At 45.9% G+C, this 21,476-nt stretch overlaps 1 protein-coding gene across 1 annotated transcript in view; it reads left to right on the top strand.

Moving 5' to 3' along the window:
* igsf11 (immunoglobulin superfamily member 11) overlaps positions 1–21,476 on the top strand; it is a 98,220-nt gene that overhangs the window by 12,094 nt on the left and 64,650 nt on the right. The window contains exon 2 of the mRNA XM_056612189.1: positions 17,247–17,276. Within this exon, the coding sequence (XP_056468164.1) occupies positions 17,247–17,276 (30 nt within the window). The remainder of the gene's footprint in view (positions 1–17,246; positions 17,277–21,476) is intronic.

The following is a 21,476-nucleotide window of genomic DNA, read 5'->3' as shown; positions in this document are numbered from 1 at the left end:
CATTAGTCTACCCTAAATGCACACACAAGCATGCCACACACACACACACACACACACACACACACACACACACACACACACACACACACACACACACACACACACACACACACACACACACACACACACACACACACACACGCATGCACATTAGCCACACAGCAATTTCAAACAACCCAATTAAGTACCATCTAACCAATTTGGGTAATTATCCACAGACAATCATGGCTATTCCACCCTGTGCTCCATCTCACACGCTAATCACACCACAGCAATATTGTGCAGTCGGAGTGCACTTATATCCCATGGTGGCGCTAGAAAAACCACACAGCCACACAGTCACACTGAACCAGACTTGTAGGGGAGAGGAGGAAGGTGCAATCTCTCTGTCTGATCCCTTTTGTTGATCTTTCCCTCCATAAACATATCTCCTAATCAATGGCGGGAGCATCAGCCCATCCATCTTATGGAGGCCCTGTAGCACGCCTGACATTTTTTCTTTATTACAGTTGGGTTTTAACGATGACACAACGTGATCAATGGCTCCACATTGTCCCCGAGCCACTAGTGCTGCATGGTGTTTAACTCAGGGCATTGTCTCACTGGGGGAATCCAGTGCTCCATATTAATAGGGGGTACATGTGTTTTCCACACAGATACACACACACAGTCCCATCAGAATCTGAGCCCTCTCGACTCTTATGCCTGTGCTGTGCTGTGTGAGGTTCCTGTTGTTGTGCGGCGCCTCATGATGAGCGAGAAAGAGCACGGCGAGTCCCTGTTTATTTGGATGGAGAGAGAGAGAGAGAGAGAGAGAGAGAGAGAGAGAGAGAGAGAGAGAGAGAGAGAGAGAGAGAGAGAGAGAGAGAGAGAGAGAGAGAGAGAGAGAGAGAGAGAGAGAGAGAGAGAGAGAGAGAGAGAGAGAGAGAGAGAGACGTAGGATGGCCAGGGACTCATGGTGACTGTATTATCTCCATATGAATGAAGACAATGAATGAAATAAAGCTCTTTGTCAAAAGGACGGGGGCTCGGCTGGAATAAGGAGGCCCGTTGAGACCGCCGCGATGGCGATCCGCAAGGAGACACGCGACGTCGCTCGCTCATTGTTAATTACACAACAATGCGTGAATAAAAGAGCTGCGAGGCAGGTCGCTGAACACAGCCCCGCCGATGGCAGGCAGCCCGCCAGCACCCACTCACGTCCCATTCGCGCACGCCATGAAAAGAGCAAAGAAAATCAATGGCAGCAAACAATTGATTTTGTGAAATTAATTCTCGCTTAAAATCTGGGATGAACAGACCCTGCCGGATGTGGTGAAGCGATTCGGTTTGAATGAGGCATTGTTCTTCAGGACCGTGGCGTGCAAGATATCATGGATGGAGGGGCAGGGAAAGGGGTTGGAGGGTTCATAATGCGGCTGAACAGTGGATGCTATGAACAGGAAGGATGTAGAGAAAGCAGGAAGTAACATCTGGCCAGGGGAGGTGTGGAGAGAGAAGATGCAGAGAGAGAAAAACAAGGGGGGGTATATCAGCCAGACTGTCTGCTGATTCTTTCCTTTCACAATCAAGCTCACTCAACGTGTAGTAAAAGACACGGGTCCACCATGTGGACACACAACGGTGGACTGCTGCCAGGGAGAAAAACACAGCACATGCGTGGATGGAGTGGAGTGGATAGAAAAAAGCTTGGAAGAGCATTATGCATCAAGCCTCCTATGTTAGGAAATGTGTTAAATATGGAGGGAGCCTAGTTTCCACCTTTGAATTACAGACGTGAATTACAGTGTGTGTGTGTGTGTGTGTGTGTGTGTGTGTGTGTGTGTGTGTGTGTGTGTGTGTGTGTGTGTGTGTGTGTGTGTGTGTGTGTGTGTGTGTGTGTGTGTGTGTGTGAGAGAGTGAATGTGTGAGAGAGTGAATGTGTGGCAGGGAGGTACATCACAAGACATTATGAAGGTGTATGTGGTGTGGTGGACGGGGCGAGTCATTACAAACTCTTCCCGAGGGTTAAAGGTGGTGCTAGGTGTAGATAAAGCTGAGGTGGTGGTGGCGGAGGTCGACGGCTGACAGGGCCTTGGCTGTTAATCGGTTGAGGTTGAAGAAAGAAAAGACAATCTAGTGCCTGAGGTGCGAGACAGTCAGCTGGGTCATATTCTAAAAGGGTCTTGGTTGGATCCTCCAGGGAGATGTCTAGCCTGCCCTTGTACTGCTCTGTAACACTCTGATCCCATGGGATGCTTCGGATCAAACAATCGTCTGCTAAGTAACCTGGTTGTGTGAGGTCAGTTGAGAGATGCGCCTGCAGAGGAGCGAATCACATGAGAGGAGCGATGGCAGATTGAAGCTCCAGTGACACCGTGGTCGATGCTCCGAGTCCATCAGAGGACAACGACGTGATTTTATCTTCCATGCTGCTTTGGCGTCTGCTGATGCAATCTCAGCTTTTCTATTGCTGCCTTTCTGGCCCCTCGCACTCCTTGCTCGTTCCTTTCCTCTCCTCCATGAGATGTGATCCATCAATTCGCTCAACTCTGAAAGCCCTCCAGAGAGCCACGCCCTTCATTCATCATCTTCCTTTAAAGTTTTCACAAGGCGGTAGCGCTTCATTTCCATTCCCTTTTGATTCTCTTTTCTCTTCCTTTTTTTTCTTCGTCTCCTCCTTCCTTCTTTTCTTCGTGGTAGCTGGCGAAAAGTAAAAAAAGGAACGCATGTCTTTCATTTTTACAGTTAATTTGCACCGCGGTGCCCCCTCCCCACCCCACCCTCCCCCTCACCTCCAACACCACCGACACCACCACCTCCACCCGAGCCTGGCGTCAAATCAGGTGGAAATGATTATTAATAGCCCTCTGCAACGCTGACGTCAGTGGGTGCCACATGCCCCTCTTAACGCTCTAAGTAGGGTGCTCTTCCGCATCTTCTCACATACGCTGTGACGCGCCTCCGAGACGCAGCCATTCAGTCCTTTTTTCTGGGCCCCTGCAGTGACGAGGAGAAGGGGGAGAGGCATTCAGTTATTCCCGGAAAGTGAATCTTTTTGGGGGATATTCGTAGACTCTGTGAGCTCGTCGTACCGCCTTGACGTTTCACCACGTTTCCACGTTCTGCGTCGTGCGCTTGGCTCATTCCTCCATGCGTCTGCTGGTTTTACAAACCCACGGGTCGTATATTTGACTGCTCAGCCCCCTTTCGCTCTCTGATAGCTTTCTGGGGTCCTAAATGCTAAATGCCAGTCAGTCACTGCCTGGCGCCTGCTTAGCATCCGTCTCCTTGGTGACGGGGAGGCCAGTGGTCAGGCTGCTCTGTGCCAGACACTGTGTGTGTGTGTGTGTGTGTGTGTGTGTGTGTGTGTGTGTGTGTGTGTGTGTGTGTGTGTGTGTGTGTGTGTGTGTGTGTGTGTGTGTGTGTGTGTGTGTGTGTGTGTGTGTGTGTGTGTGTCCCTCTCTGTATTTATGGATGTTCAAATGGCGTATTTGCATGCATGTTACCGTGCTGTGAAGGTCTGTGAGTATGTGCGCATAGTCTGATGTCAGAAAGGGTGAGGAGAGAGAGAGAGGGAGGGAGAGAGGGAGAGGGAGAGAGAGAGAGGGTGAGAGATAGAGGGAAGGAGGGACAGAGAGAAAGAGAGAGAATGAGAGAGAGGGGGAAGGAGAAAGAGGAGAGGGAAAGAGAGAGAGAGAAGGAGAGAAATATATAGAGACAAACAGAGAGAGGAGAGAGAGAGAGAGAGAGAGAGAGAGAGAGAGAGAGAGAGAGAGAGAGAGAGAGAGAGAGAGAGAGAGAGAGAGAGAGAGAGAGAGAGAGAGAGAGAGAGAGGGGGAAAAAAAGACAGAGAGCGATGGGGCGGCCTTACGTGCTGCGGTGGCTCATTATCATGTGAATGCATCATGTATCCTGCCACTGTGAATCTGCCAATACAAGGGGGCCCCTGTTCTCGGTGCCAGCAACCCCACTCCTCCTCCTCCTCCTCCTCTTCCTACCTCCCCCACACTCCCCCCCCCCACACCCTCCCAGAGCCCAGTGGAGGGCCAGGCTGCCGTACGCTACCACTTGGCCTGGTGCTACCATGTGGCGTGGTACGGTACCGTGCCATCTGTACCACATATTATCATCAGTACCGGGTTTGTTTGAAAACCTATTGGTGTAAACAACACTGCACTGCATTCATGGGGGCTGCTGCTAGATGTGACAGGCTAATTGTGCGTATTCTGCATGTCGATACTTGCACTTCGAGCATTGTGAATCTGGGTTGAAGGGTAAATATTTTGCTGAGTCAGTGTCGTCACACTCCCCCCCCCCCCCCCCCCCTCGGAGGACTAGGGTCGTGTCATGAACCCCCCTTGCTGTCATGTGATCCATCCCTCCGTCAGCTTCCACACGCTTCTTTTCCACGTTCCGACAAAACTGAGACAGAACATGGCCGCTAACGCCGTGAGCACAACATGAGGCGGCGGGGCGGGTGGCCCGCGCGGTCGGTCAGCATGGTCAACGGGGTCATCGCAGTCACCGTGGTCAATGCGGTCAGGTGTCCAACAGTCCAACGAGATCAACAAGTCCCCTCTGTTCATTAAGAGCATCCTGCCCCCCAGGAGCCCCGGTCCGAACCCGCCACTGTTTCAGTATCGATTGGGCTGACGCAGATTAATTCCATGTGACACCGGGCAGGAGTTATAGGTCAGGCAGCGGTACAAACTCCCACAGCGCACTGGGACCAATTTAAAAGCCCACATAGCCTGAGGTGGACGAAGTGAACCCTTTTGCCCATTCCCATTAAATGTGCTTGAAGACGCTGTCTTTTGTTTTAATGTGTGCGCTTGGTGTGCGTGTGCGGATGTGCGAAGTATGAGTAGAAATAAGTAAGATTGCAGAAGGCTTAAAGGGGACATATTATACCAACAGGTTTGAGTGTGATTAGCCTTACAAGCCATTTCGAAAATCTGCCCCATATGACATCACTAGTGGGCGCGTCCCCCTAAATCTCTACTGGTAGATGAGCAACGTTTACTTCAATCTACTGGGTAGGCTGGTAGACTGATCCATCCAGCACAGATCTAGGTGGACACGCCCACTAGTGATATCATATGGGGCAGATTTTCTAAACGGCTTATAAGGCTAATCACACTTCCACCTGGTGGTATAATATGTCCCCTTTAATAATTCTGACATGTACTTTTGGTAAAGATTGTAGGAAGTCCAGATGCTCTTTGAAGGGCTATAGGAAACCATAAAAGGGGGGCGGCGTTCAACACATGTGCATCTGTTTGTTTGTTTGACAAAGGAACGCATTGGAAGGCTGCGAGACCTACTATTTCACCACTCTACACTTGACATTATTTGAATACTTGAAAAATAATGGAACCGCACCTTGCAGCTTTTTTATTACTTAGAAGGGGTAAATGTTGATAGTTTATGCAAGTTTAAACTTCTTAAAATATCTGTTTCTCCTGCGCGCCATATCATCATGTATTGAACACAAGTGACCAATTTCCAATGTCGAATTGGTGGTTTGGAAGGGCCCAATCACTGTACTGATGCATGAGTCCTTATTTAAATCGCTGTGGTTACGGAGAAATGATACGGTATTGACGTGATGGGAAACAACCATTTAAAGGGGACATATTATACCACCAGGTGGAAGTGTGATTAGCCTTATAAGCCGTTTAGATAATCTGCCCCATATGATATCACTAGTGGGCGTGTCCACCTAGATCTGTGCTGGATAGATCAGTCTACCAGCCTACCCAGTAGACTGAAGTAAACGTTGCTCATCTAACAGTATAGATTTAGGTGGACCCGCCCACTAGTGATGTCATATGGGGCAGATTTTCGAAACGGCTTGTTAGGCTAATCACACTCAAACCTGGTGGCATAATATGTCCCCTTTAAATCCACTTCTTGTGTCGCCTCGTTGGTTTAACCAACGCGTCGTCGGTTGATTACCTCCACGGTTTGCGCGCAGCCCTCCAAGCGCAGCCCCGCGATCTGGGTGTTTTGGTCGGAACGGATGAAGCGGCACATGAAGAGGATTTTAATGTCTGTTTCGCAGCGTATGAACCAAGTATCCGCTACCGTTTTTCAGGAGGACACGTGCGTCAGTACGTGCGTCAGTGCTTTGAAATACTGGGTTCAACATGAGAAAGTGGTTAAAATGACCAGTGTTATTTTTGCACCCAGCCATCCACAGTGGTAATGGTGTGTGACTCCATAGCGACTCACACCATCATTCGGCGCCCAGGAGGCCATATGGGGCCATGCTAGGCCCATGTCACATATCATATCACGTCATTATGCCTCATGAGTCATGAATCATATCGTCATGTCAACGGTGATCGACTCTGGGTCTGCCTGTGCCTTGTCCTAAAGGCCCCGTGCCCCGGGCTACAGGGGGACGTGTGTTCATACAGAGCCCAGGGGCACACAAGGTGCTACTTGTATTGTGTTGGATGGAGAGGTCTCTCTACCTCCGATAACCAGGGTGGAAGAGGGCTGGCATCTTGGGAGTTGTAGTTCTTAATATGTGGTCTGCCAGGCTGAAAAATTTAGCCCTGTCTGTCTCACTGTGCTTATTTACTCATTGACACATATTTGCATTCAATCGTGACCTGAGATTAATTCACAGCCATCAGCGGCATCTGCCTTGCTTGTATGTTTGTGTTTCTGAGGGTGGAGTACACCTCCAATTGGCCACTGAAGAGTAGTAACATCCTTGGCACAACACCAAGTGTGTGTGTGTGTGTGTGTGTGTGTGTGTGTGTGTGTGTGTGTGTGTGTGTGTGTGTGTGTGTGTGTGTGTGTGTGTGTGTGTGTGTGTGTGTGTGTGTGTGTGTGTGTGTGTGTGTGTGTTGTTTTTATTACCATTGGCTCATGTTGGTGTGTTGGTCATTATAACAGCATGTACGTGTTGTGTGTCCAGGGCTCTTACGTGTGTGTTTAGGTTGTCTTGCAGGGCGTGTTTGTAAAGACCCTGGGTTCACGCTGACGGAGGTCTAATTGCCCTCATGGGTCCTGCTCCCACCTCTGTGATAATGAACTGCTCATGATGTGAACATCCGCACAATTATGGGAACATTTTGCATTACCCTTAGGTCCCTGCCCTGATCCACCTTCTGCTAGACTTTAACCCATGCATTAACCTCTGCATTCTAAGAACAAGATTGAAAGAAATTGGTTGAATTGTGGGGTAGTACCAATCATTTGCAATATATTTTCATTAGCAGAGAGAAAAAGCCTTTAATTTTCTCGTCATTTTCTGACTTTCATTTTCTTTTAATCTAGGATTTTCATCAGAGCGGAAAAATAGCTATTTCATTTTCTGACAGTTAGAAAGGATTATAAATATATATTCTGTCGTTTAATTATTATATATTTCTTCCCTAAAATGGATATCAAACATATTTTTGAATCGCATGATCTACATGCTTTTGATTATCGTGCAGATTAATTATAGATGAGCAATAATAAAAAGGTTTGATCATCAATGATTAATAGTCTTTGTGCTGTAATCTAGGTTAGGGCCTTGGAGGATCGCGAGGCTGGAACATTAAACAAACAAATCATTCTCCGCAAAGAATAACATCGCTTCTTAACACCAACAGGCCCATTTTAAGACTCAGGGAAGCAGAAAGATACATCAGGTGTGAGCAACGTGAGGCATGAAATCATGTGTGAAAGTATCTATTTTAATAGTTGTTCAACAGTGGTGTTAAGAAACACAGCGAATCTGCTGGTTGTTATTAGCTGAACAACTTGGCTCCAAACCGGCATCCAGACTGAACCTAAACATTGAATCTCCTCGGTAAAGATCACCGTTTTCCAGTTGAATATTTCATTCGGGGACCTTTTGCCTCTTGTTGTTCTTTTGTTGTTTCATTCCCACCGGGAGACGGCTGGTGCTGTGAGCAGGAGACAGAGTAGGGAAAACCTAGGGGTGACAGCGTGGATGAGACCACATGCAAAGCTAGCAGGGATTCCATATGGTTCCAAAGACTCTTCCATCAGATTGACGTGTAAACACACACACACACACACACACGCACAAAACACATAAACACATAAACATAAACACTCAAACACACAGGTCACATCGCCTCTGATAACATTCACCTGCCATGTCTATTTTTAAACTGCTGTCTTTCTTTTTTTTTTACTCACAATTCTAAGAACTCTTGGGCTAAACCAATGGCAGCCTGCAGGGATTTGCTTTATTGCAGTTGGTGTGCAATAAGAACACCGACCAAGAGCTCAATGAATCCACATCATTATCCATTATGCCACAGTAATCAGCCATGTAGATATGCAGAGGCAAGAGGCAGATAACGGCTGCAACACACACACACACGCACGCACGCACGCACGCACGCACGTGCGCGCGCATGCGCGCACACACACACACACACACACACACAGATCCCCCCCACTCAAATCCCACACACACAGATAGCAAGTCGGAAAGCCAGATACATAGATGGTTGTGTGGAGAAATGGAGAGAGAAATGGAGATAGTGAGGGATAGTGGGGATAGACTGACATAAGGGGGAGATGAGCAGCTGGAAGTGGTGCGATAAAGAGAGCTCCTTAAAGGCACGGCGCTCCATTGATGTAGTTTGACACTTTCAACTTCTAATACTGTTGTTCAGTGGTGGCAAGCTCTTGTTTGACTCCTCTGAAATACAAAACCCTTGCTATCTGTCCATGTCGCAGCAATCACTTTCAATCAGAAGTCAGTCGTGTGTGTGTGTGTGACTGTGTGTGTGTGTGTGTGTGTGTGTGTGTGTGTGTGTGTGTGTGTGTGTGTGTGTGTGTGTGTGTGTGTGTGTGTGTGTGTGTGTGTGTGTGTGTGTGTGTGTGTGTGTAAGCATGTGATTCCTTGTCATTCAGTAAATTGATGTTCAGAGGCTTTTGCCTTCCCTCTGGCGCGGGGGGGCGGGGCCAAAGCGGCATCCCGTGATATCTGCAGACCGAAGTCGTCGCTTGTCAAACAACATCCTTTTTTCTAACTCTTGGTTTTGTCACGCCGTCAGTCCCTGGATGAGGTTCTCACTCTGCGACCACCGTGCCCCCAGTGGAGAGAGACAGGAAGAGCGAGAGCGAGACAGAGAGGAGCAGCGAATGAGCAGCGTTTGTTAGGAGACTGAGTACTGGTAGCCCTGGTAAACAACACTGACAATTGTTTGAAAACAGGGATGAATAACTTGTAGAGGAACGCATACACACAGAGAGAGAGAGAGAGAGAGAGAGAGAGAGAGAGAGGTGTCTGACGTGGCAGGTGGGAGGGTGGCAGAACGGGGGGGCGGGGGGGGGCGTCGATTAGACTGAGATGCTGGGGGGGTGTGGGGGGGGGGGGGCATAGCCAGTGCGCCTCGGTCTCCATGGCAACTGACATTCTCTTAAAGGTGCTCCGTGCTTGGCAGTTAGCGATGATTGTTGTGCGCGGGTAATGGCTGAGAATACTACGAAAAGTGGCTCAGAGGCGGAAAGTCGGTTCAGACAGCACAGGGACAGCCGCACTCAGCCTACAGTGAAGGGAAAGTGAATGTATATGCACCTATAATCCATACTAGAGTTTCCGTGCGCGCATTCCGCGCTCAACCTCTAGTTGTAATTAAACCCATAGCAATAATGTGGAAACCCGAGTCGATAATGTAACAAATTTCTGAGCGTATAATATAATAACATTTTGCCTATATTTTTGTTCACCTATTACGTATTGAAGCAAGCATAATCATTTCCTCCTTACGTTATGAAGCTAGCATAATAATTTTCTAGCTATAAGCCGTTTTCATCATTTTTGACGCATTTGTATATCTTTGACGATAGACAAAATGGAGGCAGAACGGGCAGAACTCTTTGCGATCATCTTAATTGTTGCTAAAATGATGCATCATATATTCCGTTGCATCCACAAAATCCAAATCATCGGTCGATGAAAGTTTGGAGAATGAGTTGGAGACAAATAGCAGAAACAACGAAGAAGAAAGGCCTCGTGAACGACTGCGTTACCGGAGAAAGAGAGCGTCTTTTTTTGCTTAATTTCACATATAACTAACACTTGGACGGATGTAGTTTAACTCTAAACCCTATGATGTTAAGCTGACTTTTGTCACTAATAATAATAATAAAAAAACGTTTCTATACACCTGCAGCTGTGAACTAATTTATTGTCATTTATTGTATGATATGCACTTTTAGGGTTATTATAAGATCTATCTTATAGCGTTCACCAAAAAAGACTCTTGAAAGCAGTGCCAAAATGTTTCTATTTTTTTTTTCAGCAAACAAAAGGCAACAGCTGATTATCATTTAGGGGGCCACTCAATGACATGCAGAAGCGTCATCAACACGCCCACTGAAGTGGTGAGAGAAATACAGACTTTCTGCTATGGATGGGCATTTGAAGGCATATCAATATTCGAATATTCTATAAATAAAAAACTGAGTAACCAGTTAACCGAACTACGAAAAAAGGAAAAGAAGAAGTGTAGCGCACTCATAATGTAGCCTGAAGGCAGGGCTCTAAACTAACATTTTTCACTGGTTGCACTGGTGCGCCTAACTTTTTTTCTTAGGTGCACCAGCACAAAAGTTAGGTGCATCCAAATTGTCGACCATATCGCATTCAACACTGCAGTTTCACAGGTTCACGTTTTATAAATAGCTGTCCATATAGGCAATATTGACTTGTAAATGATGAACTAAGAATCTGGTCAACATAATGTTCTTTATTTGAATATTTGCACAAGAAAGGTAATTTCACTGAAACATTTTGGTGCTGTAAGTGCTTTACTGAGCTGCAATTTAAACTTTAAACATCTGAAGATAAATGAAATAAAAAGAAAATCTAAATTAAAAGTGCAAGTGTTTTAAACTGAAACTTCAAACTGAACATCTCATGGCTCCAGGTCTTATGGACTATCCTCAATTGCAGTCCCATGCCCCTCTGATGGCCAACTCATGTAGTTTGGCCTTCTTGATCTTTGGCAATAGCCCGGGCTATAATTTGTTTTCTATCACTGAACTTTCGAACAAAACTCTTGCTCAGCAACGATGGGAAATAGCCTACTATCAAATGCATTATTTAAACCAGTATGAATATTACCGTAGGCCTATATGTTTACCAGGCAATTGAATAACGCCTGCACACACACACACAGGCACGCACGCACGCACACGCAGAGTGGTAATCGGGAGAGTTGGGAGAATTCCCCGTGGCCCGTTAACGTTTCGGGCGGCGCCGGGTCAACGTCGCAACCAATTCGGTTTTGTCTAGGGGGGAGTAACTGAGCGCCCCCTCCCGAAGTGGTACAGCCCAGGTCGGCCTTGAACTGCGATTGGTCGGAAAGACGTAACAGCTAATGACAACATTGAACTCTCATGCAGGCTCGAACAGAGTGACACACAAACACACACACACACACACACATAGTTTTTCACCCACTCCATATGCAGCTTATTCCATGCTTAAAGCACCCAGGCTACTATGCAGCGAGCTGGGGCTCTCATGTTCTCCCCTGCGGTGTATACCTTGTCCGCATCCCCTGCCATCCAGTTGTCATACGATTCATGCAGACTGGTTTTGAACGGCTGATTCCATGGATGTAGCCTACTTTGCGTGTGCCGTGTTTTCCCGCCGATGTGGCGAAGCTGTATGGTTATGCTGTTGAGAGCTTAAATAAATGCACGATATAAGTTGACTATGAACAATTATTGAAGTTTAACATTTTGTTCAGCAAATTTGACAACTGACAAATGCAATATTGTAGCCTGTGAAAATCGTAAAATTCTGACGAGTATTCTTAAATGAAGTAGAATAAACAGGAATATCTGGACCACGGCCAATCAGAGGGGGGTCCCGCTCTTCATTATCTCTGATTGGTTTAGACCATGATATGGGCCTTTCAGAGTCGCGGAGGTTTTTTCTTTTTGAACGGCTGGTTGCACCGGTGCGACCTCAGATTTTTTTTAGTCGCACCATTGAGAAATTAGGTCGCATGTGCGACCAAATTGGTCGCACTTTAGAGCCCTGCCTGAAGGGCTTCCGTGATCTGGTATTCACTAAACAAATGAATTTGTTTTCCATCTATAAGTCAAATAAATAAGGAAATCAAATCTAATTTATTCAATTTATTGAGCATTTTAGAAGGAAAAAAACACTTAAAATCAGTATGCTGAATCGAAACGAATTGAAACCAAAACCATCCTTTTTGACAAGAATATGAATGAACCGTATTGCATACTTAAGGCACAAACTGAAATTAGATATAAGTAAATTTAAGGCACAAACTGAATAGATTCAAGTTACTGAAGCACAACAGCAAAAAGTATAAGTACTGTTGGGCTTGGATATCAACAGAACTCCACTTGCAGCGCATGGGCCTGCCTCGCATTACGCATGAAGCGCATATAACAGAACAACAAAAAGATATTATGTGAAAGACGGGAATACAGTATGTCTAAAACATTTGATTTCCAGTTAACATAACACATAAGCCGACCTACTGCATCACTCATTCTTGTTCAAAAAAATTAACTTATCTACGTGCTAGGGGGAGAGGCGGGTGCGGGGTCGATTAACAATCAAGCCCGCCATGGAAAATACTCTATCTTCCGGAACGGAGGTTGCCGGTATAGTCATGTATTTTTCCCTTGCCAAGAGTTTGCATTGCACATTTTTTTCACCAATCTGGTCAAAATATTTCCATTTCTTTTAGTGTGCGCGCTGCCTTCAAGTTTAAACTACGTGATGCGCTAAGGCACAAAAATGTATCTGATGTATTGCAATTGTGTTTTTTCTTTCTTTCTACTATGCATATTTTAAATGGCCTTAGTATACACGTTTAATGAACAGTATGTAATTAAAAGAGCTAATGAATAATATTTAATTAACTGTTAATATTAAATTAACAGCTAAAAAACAACTGCAGGGGAGAGGGGGGATATCACTGTCGCAAGACATTTCGGGAGGCTCAAGAAGGATAGTAATATTTAGTTTGAGCAACAAAGTGTAGTCCTGTGGTGGACTCTATAGACATAATTCACCATACTGTGTTATTGACATGTTTTCGTTATGTGTTATTAGGGACGCTATCTCTTTAAGATCATGTGACTTGTGTGTTGATATCCCGGTCGGCACGATCTTTGAATTTAACGTTTTTGAGGTGAGAAATTGTCTCTTCACTTCTTTTATCGCAATTTCTACGGTCTAAAGACAGAACGTCTTACCTGGGAAAGTTTGTCGACGGCGACGCCGTTAAAACAGACAGAAGGGGGAGGGGGGATATCAATATCGCAAAACATTGCGGGATACAGGATCGATCTTGCCGTTGTCTTTCAACGTGCGTGTGTGTGCGGTCTGTGTGTGCATGCGGTGTGTATGTGCGTGCGTGCGGTGTATGCGTGCGTTGGCGCGTGCTGTGTGTGCGTGAGCTGCAGGCCGCTTGGCGTGCATGTTTGTGCGTGCGTGTGTGCAGTTATGCAGTGTCCTGCTCTGCCTTTGTCTTGAAACGTTTGCGTCAGGTTAGCACGCGCGTGCGTGCGTTTGTGTATGGGTGAGCTGCAGGCTGCTTAGCACATGCGCACTGACCAACTTGAGTAACTTGTGCGACAGTCCTGCTATTATATAGTATTAAGCTGGATACAGTGTCTAATGTGTTTGTGTGGGTTTTGAAAAGGAAATGTGAAAAAGTAATTTCAAACAACAAAACATAATGTATGTTGCACATTGTTTTATTATTGCAACAATACCACATTAACACAAACCTGTCTCATGAGGGTCTCTCTCAACCAGACCGACGGACAGACAAAATAACTGTATTGTTGTGTATGTGCAAGTGTTTTCTATTTCCTCTCTGTTCATTTCTTTCCCTCCTCTCAGGATTTCCCACACTGCCTTGCTCCAGACCATCCATTTTTTTCTGTAGAATTGGTCATGGCCTGCTGCATAGCAAGTGATGGAATGATTTCTGCCCTGCGTCTTGGAGATTGTTCGTATATATTACAGGTGTAGCGTTAGGGGAGCAGAGGGTGTGTGGGTGGGTGGGTGTGGGTGTGGGTTGGTGTGGGTGTGGGTGTGCGTGTGCGTTTGCGACAAACACACACGCACACTCCCCCGGGACCTTATATGCGTGTATTACCTGTCAAATAAGAAAGACACAGAAACACACACAGTGATTAACACACAAAGTTTAGTGTTAGAAAACCTTAAAAAATAAAGTATTTATGTAAAAAAGAAAAGGTATAAAAAAAATATAAATAAATAGTGTCCGGAGGTTTTGTGTGTGTAGTCTGCTGCGCTCGGTTACACATTTCCTAGAGTTCTATCCCATGCTACCGTCAGCCACGATCGTGTCCCTGTCACACACACACACACACACACACACACACACACACACACACACACACACACACACACACACACACACACACACACACACACACACACACACACACACACACACACACACACACACACACAATGTTGTTTATTTTGAGAACAACCAAGGACCGACCTTTTCATGCTTCACAACATGCTGGTTTTCTTTACACATGGTACGTGATGGGTTTAATGGAATCTACTATATAACGTTGACGTTGATTGGCAGGACATGTCTCACATGCACAATCATGAACCACGGCCACAGATGTGGGTTCTTTCATGTGTGAAATAGAAAGTCTAACTCTAACTCAAACTACATCCATGGGGTGCAAAATGAGATTTGTACCTTAGATGTGTGTATGTGTTTGTGTCTGTGAGTCTGTGTTTGTTTCTTTCTGCAACTGATTGAGTATAGGAGATCACTATTTTATGCATTCATATGCGCATTTGGGCTCACACAAATGTATTGTACTAGTTGGGTCTGTGTGTGTATGTCGGATGGTGTGTCAAATGAATATAGGCGTGTGTTGGTAAATGGGTTAGTGTGTGTATGTCTGTGTGTGTCTGTCAATGTGTTGGTTATCATTTGTTATTTGTATTCCCCAACCTCACCTCAGTGCCTCTGTGTTGTCGATGCTGGTCACCTGTCCACCAAGAACACTCCTGTTTAGTATCTAGCATGCGAACACAGCATATCATTCTAAGATTTCACTTTACACACCAAGTCACAAACACGACAACCACAAAAACAGAACCAAATGAATAATAGATTAATTCAGCTTCTGCAACAGCGGGGAACATTCCCATTCTTGTACATTCAAAATGCTCTTTCCCAAAGGAGAGCCCTGCATGTCTCAAGCCCTGCCCAGTCTGAGGGTTACGGATTTCAAACACGTAGCGCCGCTTAGCAAAATGTCACTGATCAATGCCAGTCAGCCACCGTGGTGATGCTGGGGAGACTGTTATCAGAGCGCGAGCGGCATCTGTCAGTGAATGTTCAAACCGACTGGGGGGAGCAGGGCTCCCGTCTCCGTGGCTGAGATGAGCTCTGTTTGTTGTGCTGCAGCTGCCTCCCGATGCCGGCCTTGCTAGTTTGATGGGCTGTAATTGAGGGGTTTTCGGGGGAAGATTTGTCTGTGTGATTGTCTGCAATCCGTCCATGGGTTTCTGTGTGTGTGAGTGTGTATGTGTGGATCTGTGCATGGGCTTCTGTCTGTGGGATTGTGATAGTGTGTGGATGTGTGGATCCGTGCATGGGTTTCTGTGTGTGTGTGTGTGTGTGTGTGTGTGTGAACATGCATTTCTATGTTAGTTTGTGTTGTGTACATTTTGGGACAAGCGGCCTGCGATGGTGGGCTCCCGGTTGGAAGCACACTGTGTTAGGAAGGCGTACGAAACATTTAAAATCCTGCCTAATTCTTTGATGTTTTTTATGAAAAAAAATGAAGGCTTTTTTGCCTTTATGAAGTGGACAGGGGAGTGAGACAGGAAAGTGTGTTGACGTATAGAGGAAGCGACATGTGGCATAGGTACGGTGTATATTAGGACATCGTCAGAACTCTCCACCAGATCCTGAACTTCAGGCAGCGCTGAAATACTTTCCCCCACCGGGGCCTGAAGACGTATTGCCTGATGCACTAGATCTGATGCTACCCTAATATGTACACCCCACAGGGGACGGAGGTGGGAGTCGATCCCCTACAAGGCGCTACAAGGCGTGTTCCCTGCCTGGATAGCACACTTCGAGTAGAGCCACCAAGCCGCCCTGCTGAATTCATTATTAATCGTGCAATACGCCAGCAATGATCTGAATAGGTCTACCGATACATGTATACTCTTGTATACTCTTATGCCCTTTACAGCCGGCTAACAATAGCCCCTCGCTCTCGGAGGAAAGAGAACATTGTGACTTTTATGTCTGACTTATAGTCTCAAGTATAAAAAGGTGTCTGCTCTCACACTGGAGACCGTGGGAGTTATAGCCCTAAAGCGCTAGAGGGTGAGGAGGCCTCGGCCGGCCCTGATCACCACGGTACTGGTGCCATGGTGATGGCACCATGCAGCTGAGGGGAGGTGAAGTGGGGGAGTTCAATCGCTGCCAATCATAATGACCTGATCAATGATGACCATATTGTCTGTTGGAAGAACCATTGATCTGCCCTCATCCAGCAGACGACTGATCTCCCTCTGAGAGAGAGAGAGAGAGAGAGAGAGGAAGAGAGAGAGAGAGAGAGAGAGAGAGAGAGAGAGAGAGAGAGAGAGAGAGAGAGAGAGAGAGAGAGAGAGAGAGAGAGAGAGAGAGAGAGAGAGAGAGAGAGAGAGAGAGAGAGAGAGAGAGAGAGAGAGAATCTGTAATGGAGGTGCTCTATGTATAGAGCATGACAATTGTGCTGTGCGCAGGTAAAGTGTGACATATGCCTTCGAGCACGTTCTGCTGGCTGTGCCTATGTTGATGATATAGATCCGTGAGCAATAATATTCTCTGCCAAGAGCAGGATTTAACCAACTGTTCCCGCATCCTGGGGGATAGATGATTGATCAATAACACACACGTGCACACTGCACACACACTCTACTCGTCAATACATGTCCTCGCCTACACTGATGCTGAGGCTTGAATGTACTAACAATTAGTACCTTTTCAGGGAACATAAAAACAGGCCTTGAGTGGCACGGCTCAATAGACAATTACAGGCCCTGTCCCCCCTAGGAACGGAGTCATTCTGCCAATTCGCTCCTACCATAGGAGAATAGCAGCGCTGTCGATTTTCTTTTCAGATTGCTTCGTCACTAGGGTGTCCGACTAATGGTCTTTTGTTATTGTCTGTGTCCGAACGCAGCCCCGTTTTTAATTTGTACCCTCCTTCTTCCACAGGTTCCAGATTTGATCTGAATACAGCAAAAGGTAAAACCAAAACTCTTTGCTTTCTCATTCATGTGTCTCATCTTAGTTTAAACGTAGACACCAACGGTGATGATCTAGTGCGATTGAGTAAGTGTTGCGATGTGTCGATGGATTTTCATGGCTCATTAAAGTCAAAAGCAAAGCACATGCAAATCACAGGGAGGCATGTTATTTGTGGACACAATCACATGCAGGGCCAATCCCCCTCATCGTCATATTAACGCATACTGAAAAATGAATGAAAAACCTGGATAAACACAGGCGTGTGAGCAGCTGGATAGGTAGTCTGACCTGCTGGATGGTGAATTTGGACGGCTAGACACCATGTCTAGCAGTATTCATAATATGTACTGTGGCTTTTGTTTTTAGTCAAAGGAACCAAATACCCTGTTTTATTTTGACACATTCAAAGTATACACGAATATAACACTGTGTTTGGTGTAGTTGTCCAAATAATGTGCCTGCCATCCGAGCTGCATCTGTCGAGCGATGGAGGGAACTACAGTAGCTGTGTGTCTTCTCTGTCTATCCCGGCTCAGATGGCTTCTGTAGAGGTCTGTATCTGCAGCCTTCCCTGCGTGGATCCCAGAGTATTTTAGTCCAGAATAATCCCCTCCATCTGCTGTCTCCTCCACTACGTTGGAGCGCTCAGTATCTCTCCCTCTCAATCTCCTACTGTCTCTCTCTACGTCTCTGTCTCTCGCTCTCTCTTTCTGTCCATTTATCTCTCTCTCGCTCTCGCTCTCTCTCTCTCCCTCAATATATATATATATATATATATCTACCTCTCAATTCTCTTAGTCTCTCTCTCTCTCTCTCTCTCTCTCTCTCTCTCTCTCTCTCTCTCTCTCTCTCTCTCTCTCTCTCTCTCTCTCTCTCTCTCTCTCTCTCTCTCTCTCTCTCTCTCTCTCTCTCTCTCTCTCATTCTCTCTTTTTTTCTGATCCGTCATCCATGGGACCTCTGAAAGCGTTTCTTTGAAGGTCACAATATCTCCTGACCGCTGTCCTTCTCTCTATCCTCCCCTCGTCCCCTTCCTCCCACATGTTTACGGACGGCCCCACCCCACCCCCCTGCTTTTCCCCTCCAGCCTAACCAATCGTAATCTGGAATCTCCTTCCATTGAGTCAGATGACAGCCTCCATTCAGACCCCCTGCAGACTGCAAGACTCCTTCTGTATGCACCCGGTCTGTACTTCTGTACAGCGTGATCAGGCTCCATGTGCCTCGCCACTGTGGATAATAAAATCACAATGAATAACAGACACCGTGGTAAAAACAGACACAAGGATCCTATCAACGCTGTGGTGAAGACGCAGTGGTGGCCCCCGCATGTTTACACAATCACGCACAAGTTAGACTGTGCAACTGAACGTTGACTGGGGTCATTGTATCCCAGTACGCGTTGTAGTAGCATCCCCCAGAATAAAACGGTTGTGTTATGTACCCTAGCGTACCGTTGCCATGCATCACCATCGCAAAGCTCGTGCACACCAACGTAAAGTCCCACCACTGAAAAAAGATTTTCCCCTCGCAAACCCACATAAAAAGGCCTAAGCTTCGCAAGTATATATTAATATATTATAAAAGATAAATAAATTATATATTATCATATTAATATATTATTAATGTATGAAGATATTATTATTAATTTAGCTAATGAATATGCTGTCAGGCCTCCACAAGCGTGCCTTTGGTGCTCCTCCACCGACACCCTGCCCGGCCTCGTACCCCTGGGTGCAGCCTCCCAGACGGTGGGTCTAAATAGTGTTCTTTGTGGACGGGTGGAACAGGGAAAAGGCTGCATGGTGACACTGATAGTCAGTGTTTAGTAAGCCAGGGGGAGGGATTACTGCTAATATGAATGAAAGAGTGGCATGATTTTGCCTGCCGTTCTATTTCTGGAAACCTCACGTGCCTATTATTAGAAACCAGCAGGACCAAAATGTTCTACTTACCTATGGGTTTCTGTTTTTTTTAACCCCGGCGACGTGCAAACCTCAATTACATCAATGACATCGGAAATACCAGACGTATGACATCAGCGCCTCAATCTCGCCATGTCAGTGGTGTACGACACAGGCCAGCATCGGCAGCACGCTGCTGGATTAACAATGAATTGGAGTGGATTAGCATGTGTGTGTGTGTGTGTGTGTGTGTGTGTGTGTGTGTGTGTGTGTGTGTGTGTGTGTGTGTGTGTGTGTGTGTGTGTGTGTGTGTGTGTGTGTGTGTGTGTGTGTGTGTGTGTGTGTGTGACTTAGAGACCTGATGATAAAAAGGGATGGTCCCTCCTCTGACAGGGGCAAGTGGGTATTATTTGGTAAAGCCGGATACCTTAAACAGATACTCATAATATCCTGAAATCATCACAATTTGGCTTGGTCACTAATGACATCACAGACGCATGCGCGCAGGCACGCACACACACAAACAGGAAGTGAATTGGTATCGACTTGCTTCAATATACATTCCCAATAGGAGCCACAGCTCTCTCTCTCTCTCTCTCTCTCTCTCTCTCTCTCTCTCTCTCTCTCTCTCTCTCGCTCTCGCTCTCTTGCTCTCTCTTTCTGTCCATTTATCTCTCTCTCTCTCTCTCTCTCTCTCTCTCTCTCTCTCTCTCTCTCTCTCTCTCTCTCTCTCTCTCTCTCTCTCTCTCTCTCTCTCTCTCTCTCTCTCTCTTCCCCCCCCCCCCCCTTCATTAATTCTCACTCTGATGTCACATTCGTTGTTCTGGATAATCAGACTTTCAGAAATTATTTAATTCCATCAAAATAAGGGTGGCATGCAGTGTAAACCCAATGAAACCATCTACATAATGTATTTTACATTGAGTTTCTGTATGGAGGTAGAGCCATTGTACCGCGTGGCCATTGTCATACAGCGCTATGATTACCAAGTGCTTAGGTCGCCGTCAAGTGCTTAAGGTAATGAACACGTTGAGTCTGCCTTGGCCATATTCACACACCCAAAGACGGCCCTAATTGAAATGCTACGAAAGGCAGCTTTAGGGCTAATCAGCTTAGAGATGTAGTCCGCAGTTTCACAGATAATAAAGAGGATCTCAGAGAGCCCATCACACACACGCACACGCGCGCGCGCACACACACACACACACACACACACACACACACACACACACACACACACACACACACACACACACACACACACACACACACACACACACACACACACACACACACACACACACACACACCCTCTAATGAACACTCAGGTCTTAAGCTGCTGAGAACAATGAGGGGAAAAGGGCGGGAAGAATGAAAAGAGAGAAGAAGAAAAGAGAGAAAAGAGCTGCTATGTGTGGGAATGTGTCTTAGTCAGTAAAGGCATGCACTTTATTTTAAGAGTTTTGTAGGAAGGTTTCGGACAACGTTAATGAGAAAAAAACAGCAAAAGAAGAATTCTCTTCTGGAAGTGAGTAGAGGTTTTTGGGATACATTAATTAACCATTACTTTACAATAGTTAATGCAGTTAGTCATGCAACAATTGTTTGTGCGTTTGATTGGACAGCGTTATCTATTAGCTGTCAGCTGATAAGCCACGCATTACTAGTGTCCCGCAACAACAAGCCACCCCCATACAACATGAACACCATTAGTTAAAATGAGTGAAAGATTACTAGACCATTAGTTAACTGTAAATAAACAGTGAGTTCATTGTAAGTTAATGCTTATTACTGCATTCACTAATGTTAATTGATGGTTGATTAATGTACCCTTATTGGAAAGTCTTGCAAGTCTTTTTGCCTCGCTTTGGAGCAGGGTAGAGGAACACAGAAGAAGAGTGGTGCGGAGGTGAAATGTGACTGGATTGCTAACGCTGACTTTGAATGTTCCCTCACATCCTCCATCGCCAACAATATTGAAGGAAGTGACAGAATTGTCCACTGCTTACGCCCAATACGTCGTATCTGTATTTTTGCCGATTTAAAGGCTTACAGTCTTTCCTACTGCTTCATCATCTACATGTACCTGTATGCACATCTCATACATTTGATACAGCTGTTATGATGAAATAATGCATTGACATTTAGGCATTTGCTCTGAGCTCACCAGCATTGGGTTTTTGGGATATCTTTTGGCGTGGGAGGTGCCTTATAAAGCCTATTATTCCTTATTTCTCTCATTCTCTTTCATTATTTTTCTCACTTTTTTTTTTCTTTCATTTTGTCTCTATGTCA

Source organism: Gadus chalcogrammus, chromosome 16 (assembly GCF_026213295.1).
Source record: "Gadus chalcogrammus isolate NIFS_2021 chromosome 16, NIFS_Gcha_1.0, whole genome shotgun sequence".
NCBI lineage: Eukaryota > Metazoa > Chordata > Actinopteri > Gadiformes > Gadidae > Gadus > Gadus chalcogrammus.
The sequence above is the reverse complement of the archived record's forward strand: the minus strand, read 5'-3'. Positions and strand labels throughout refer to the sequence as shown.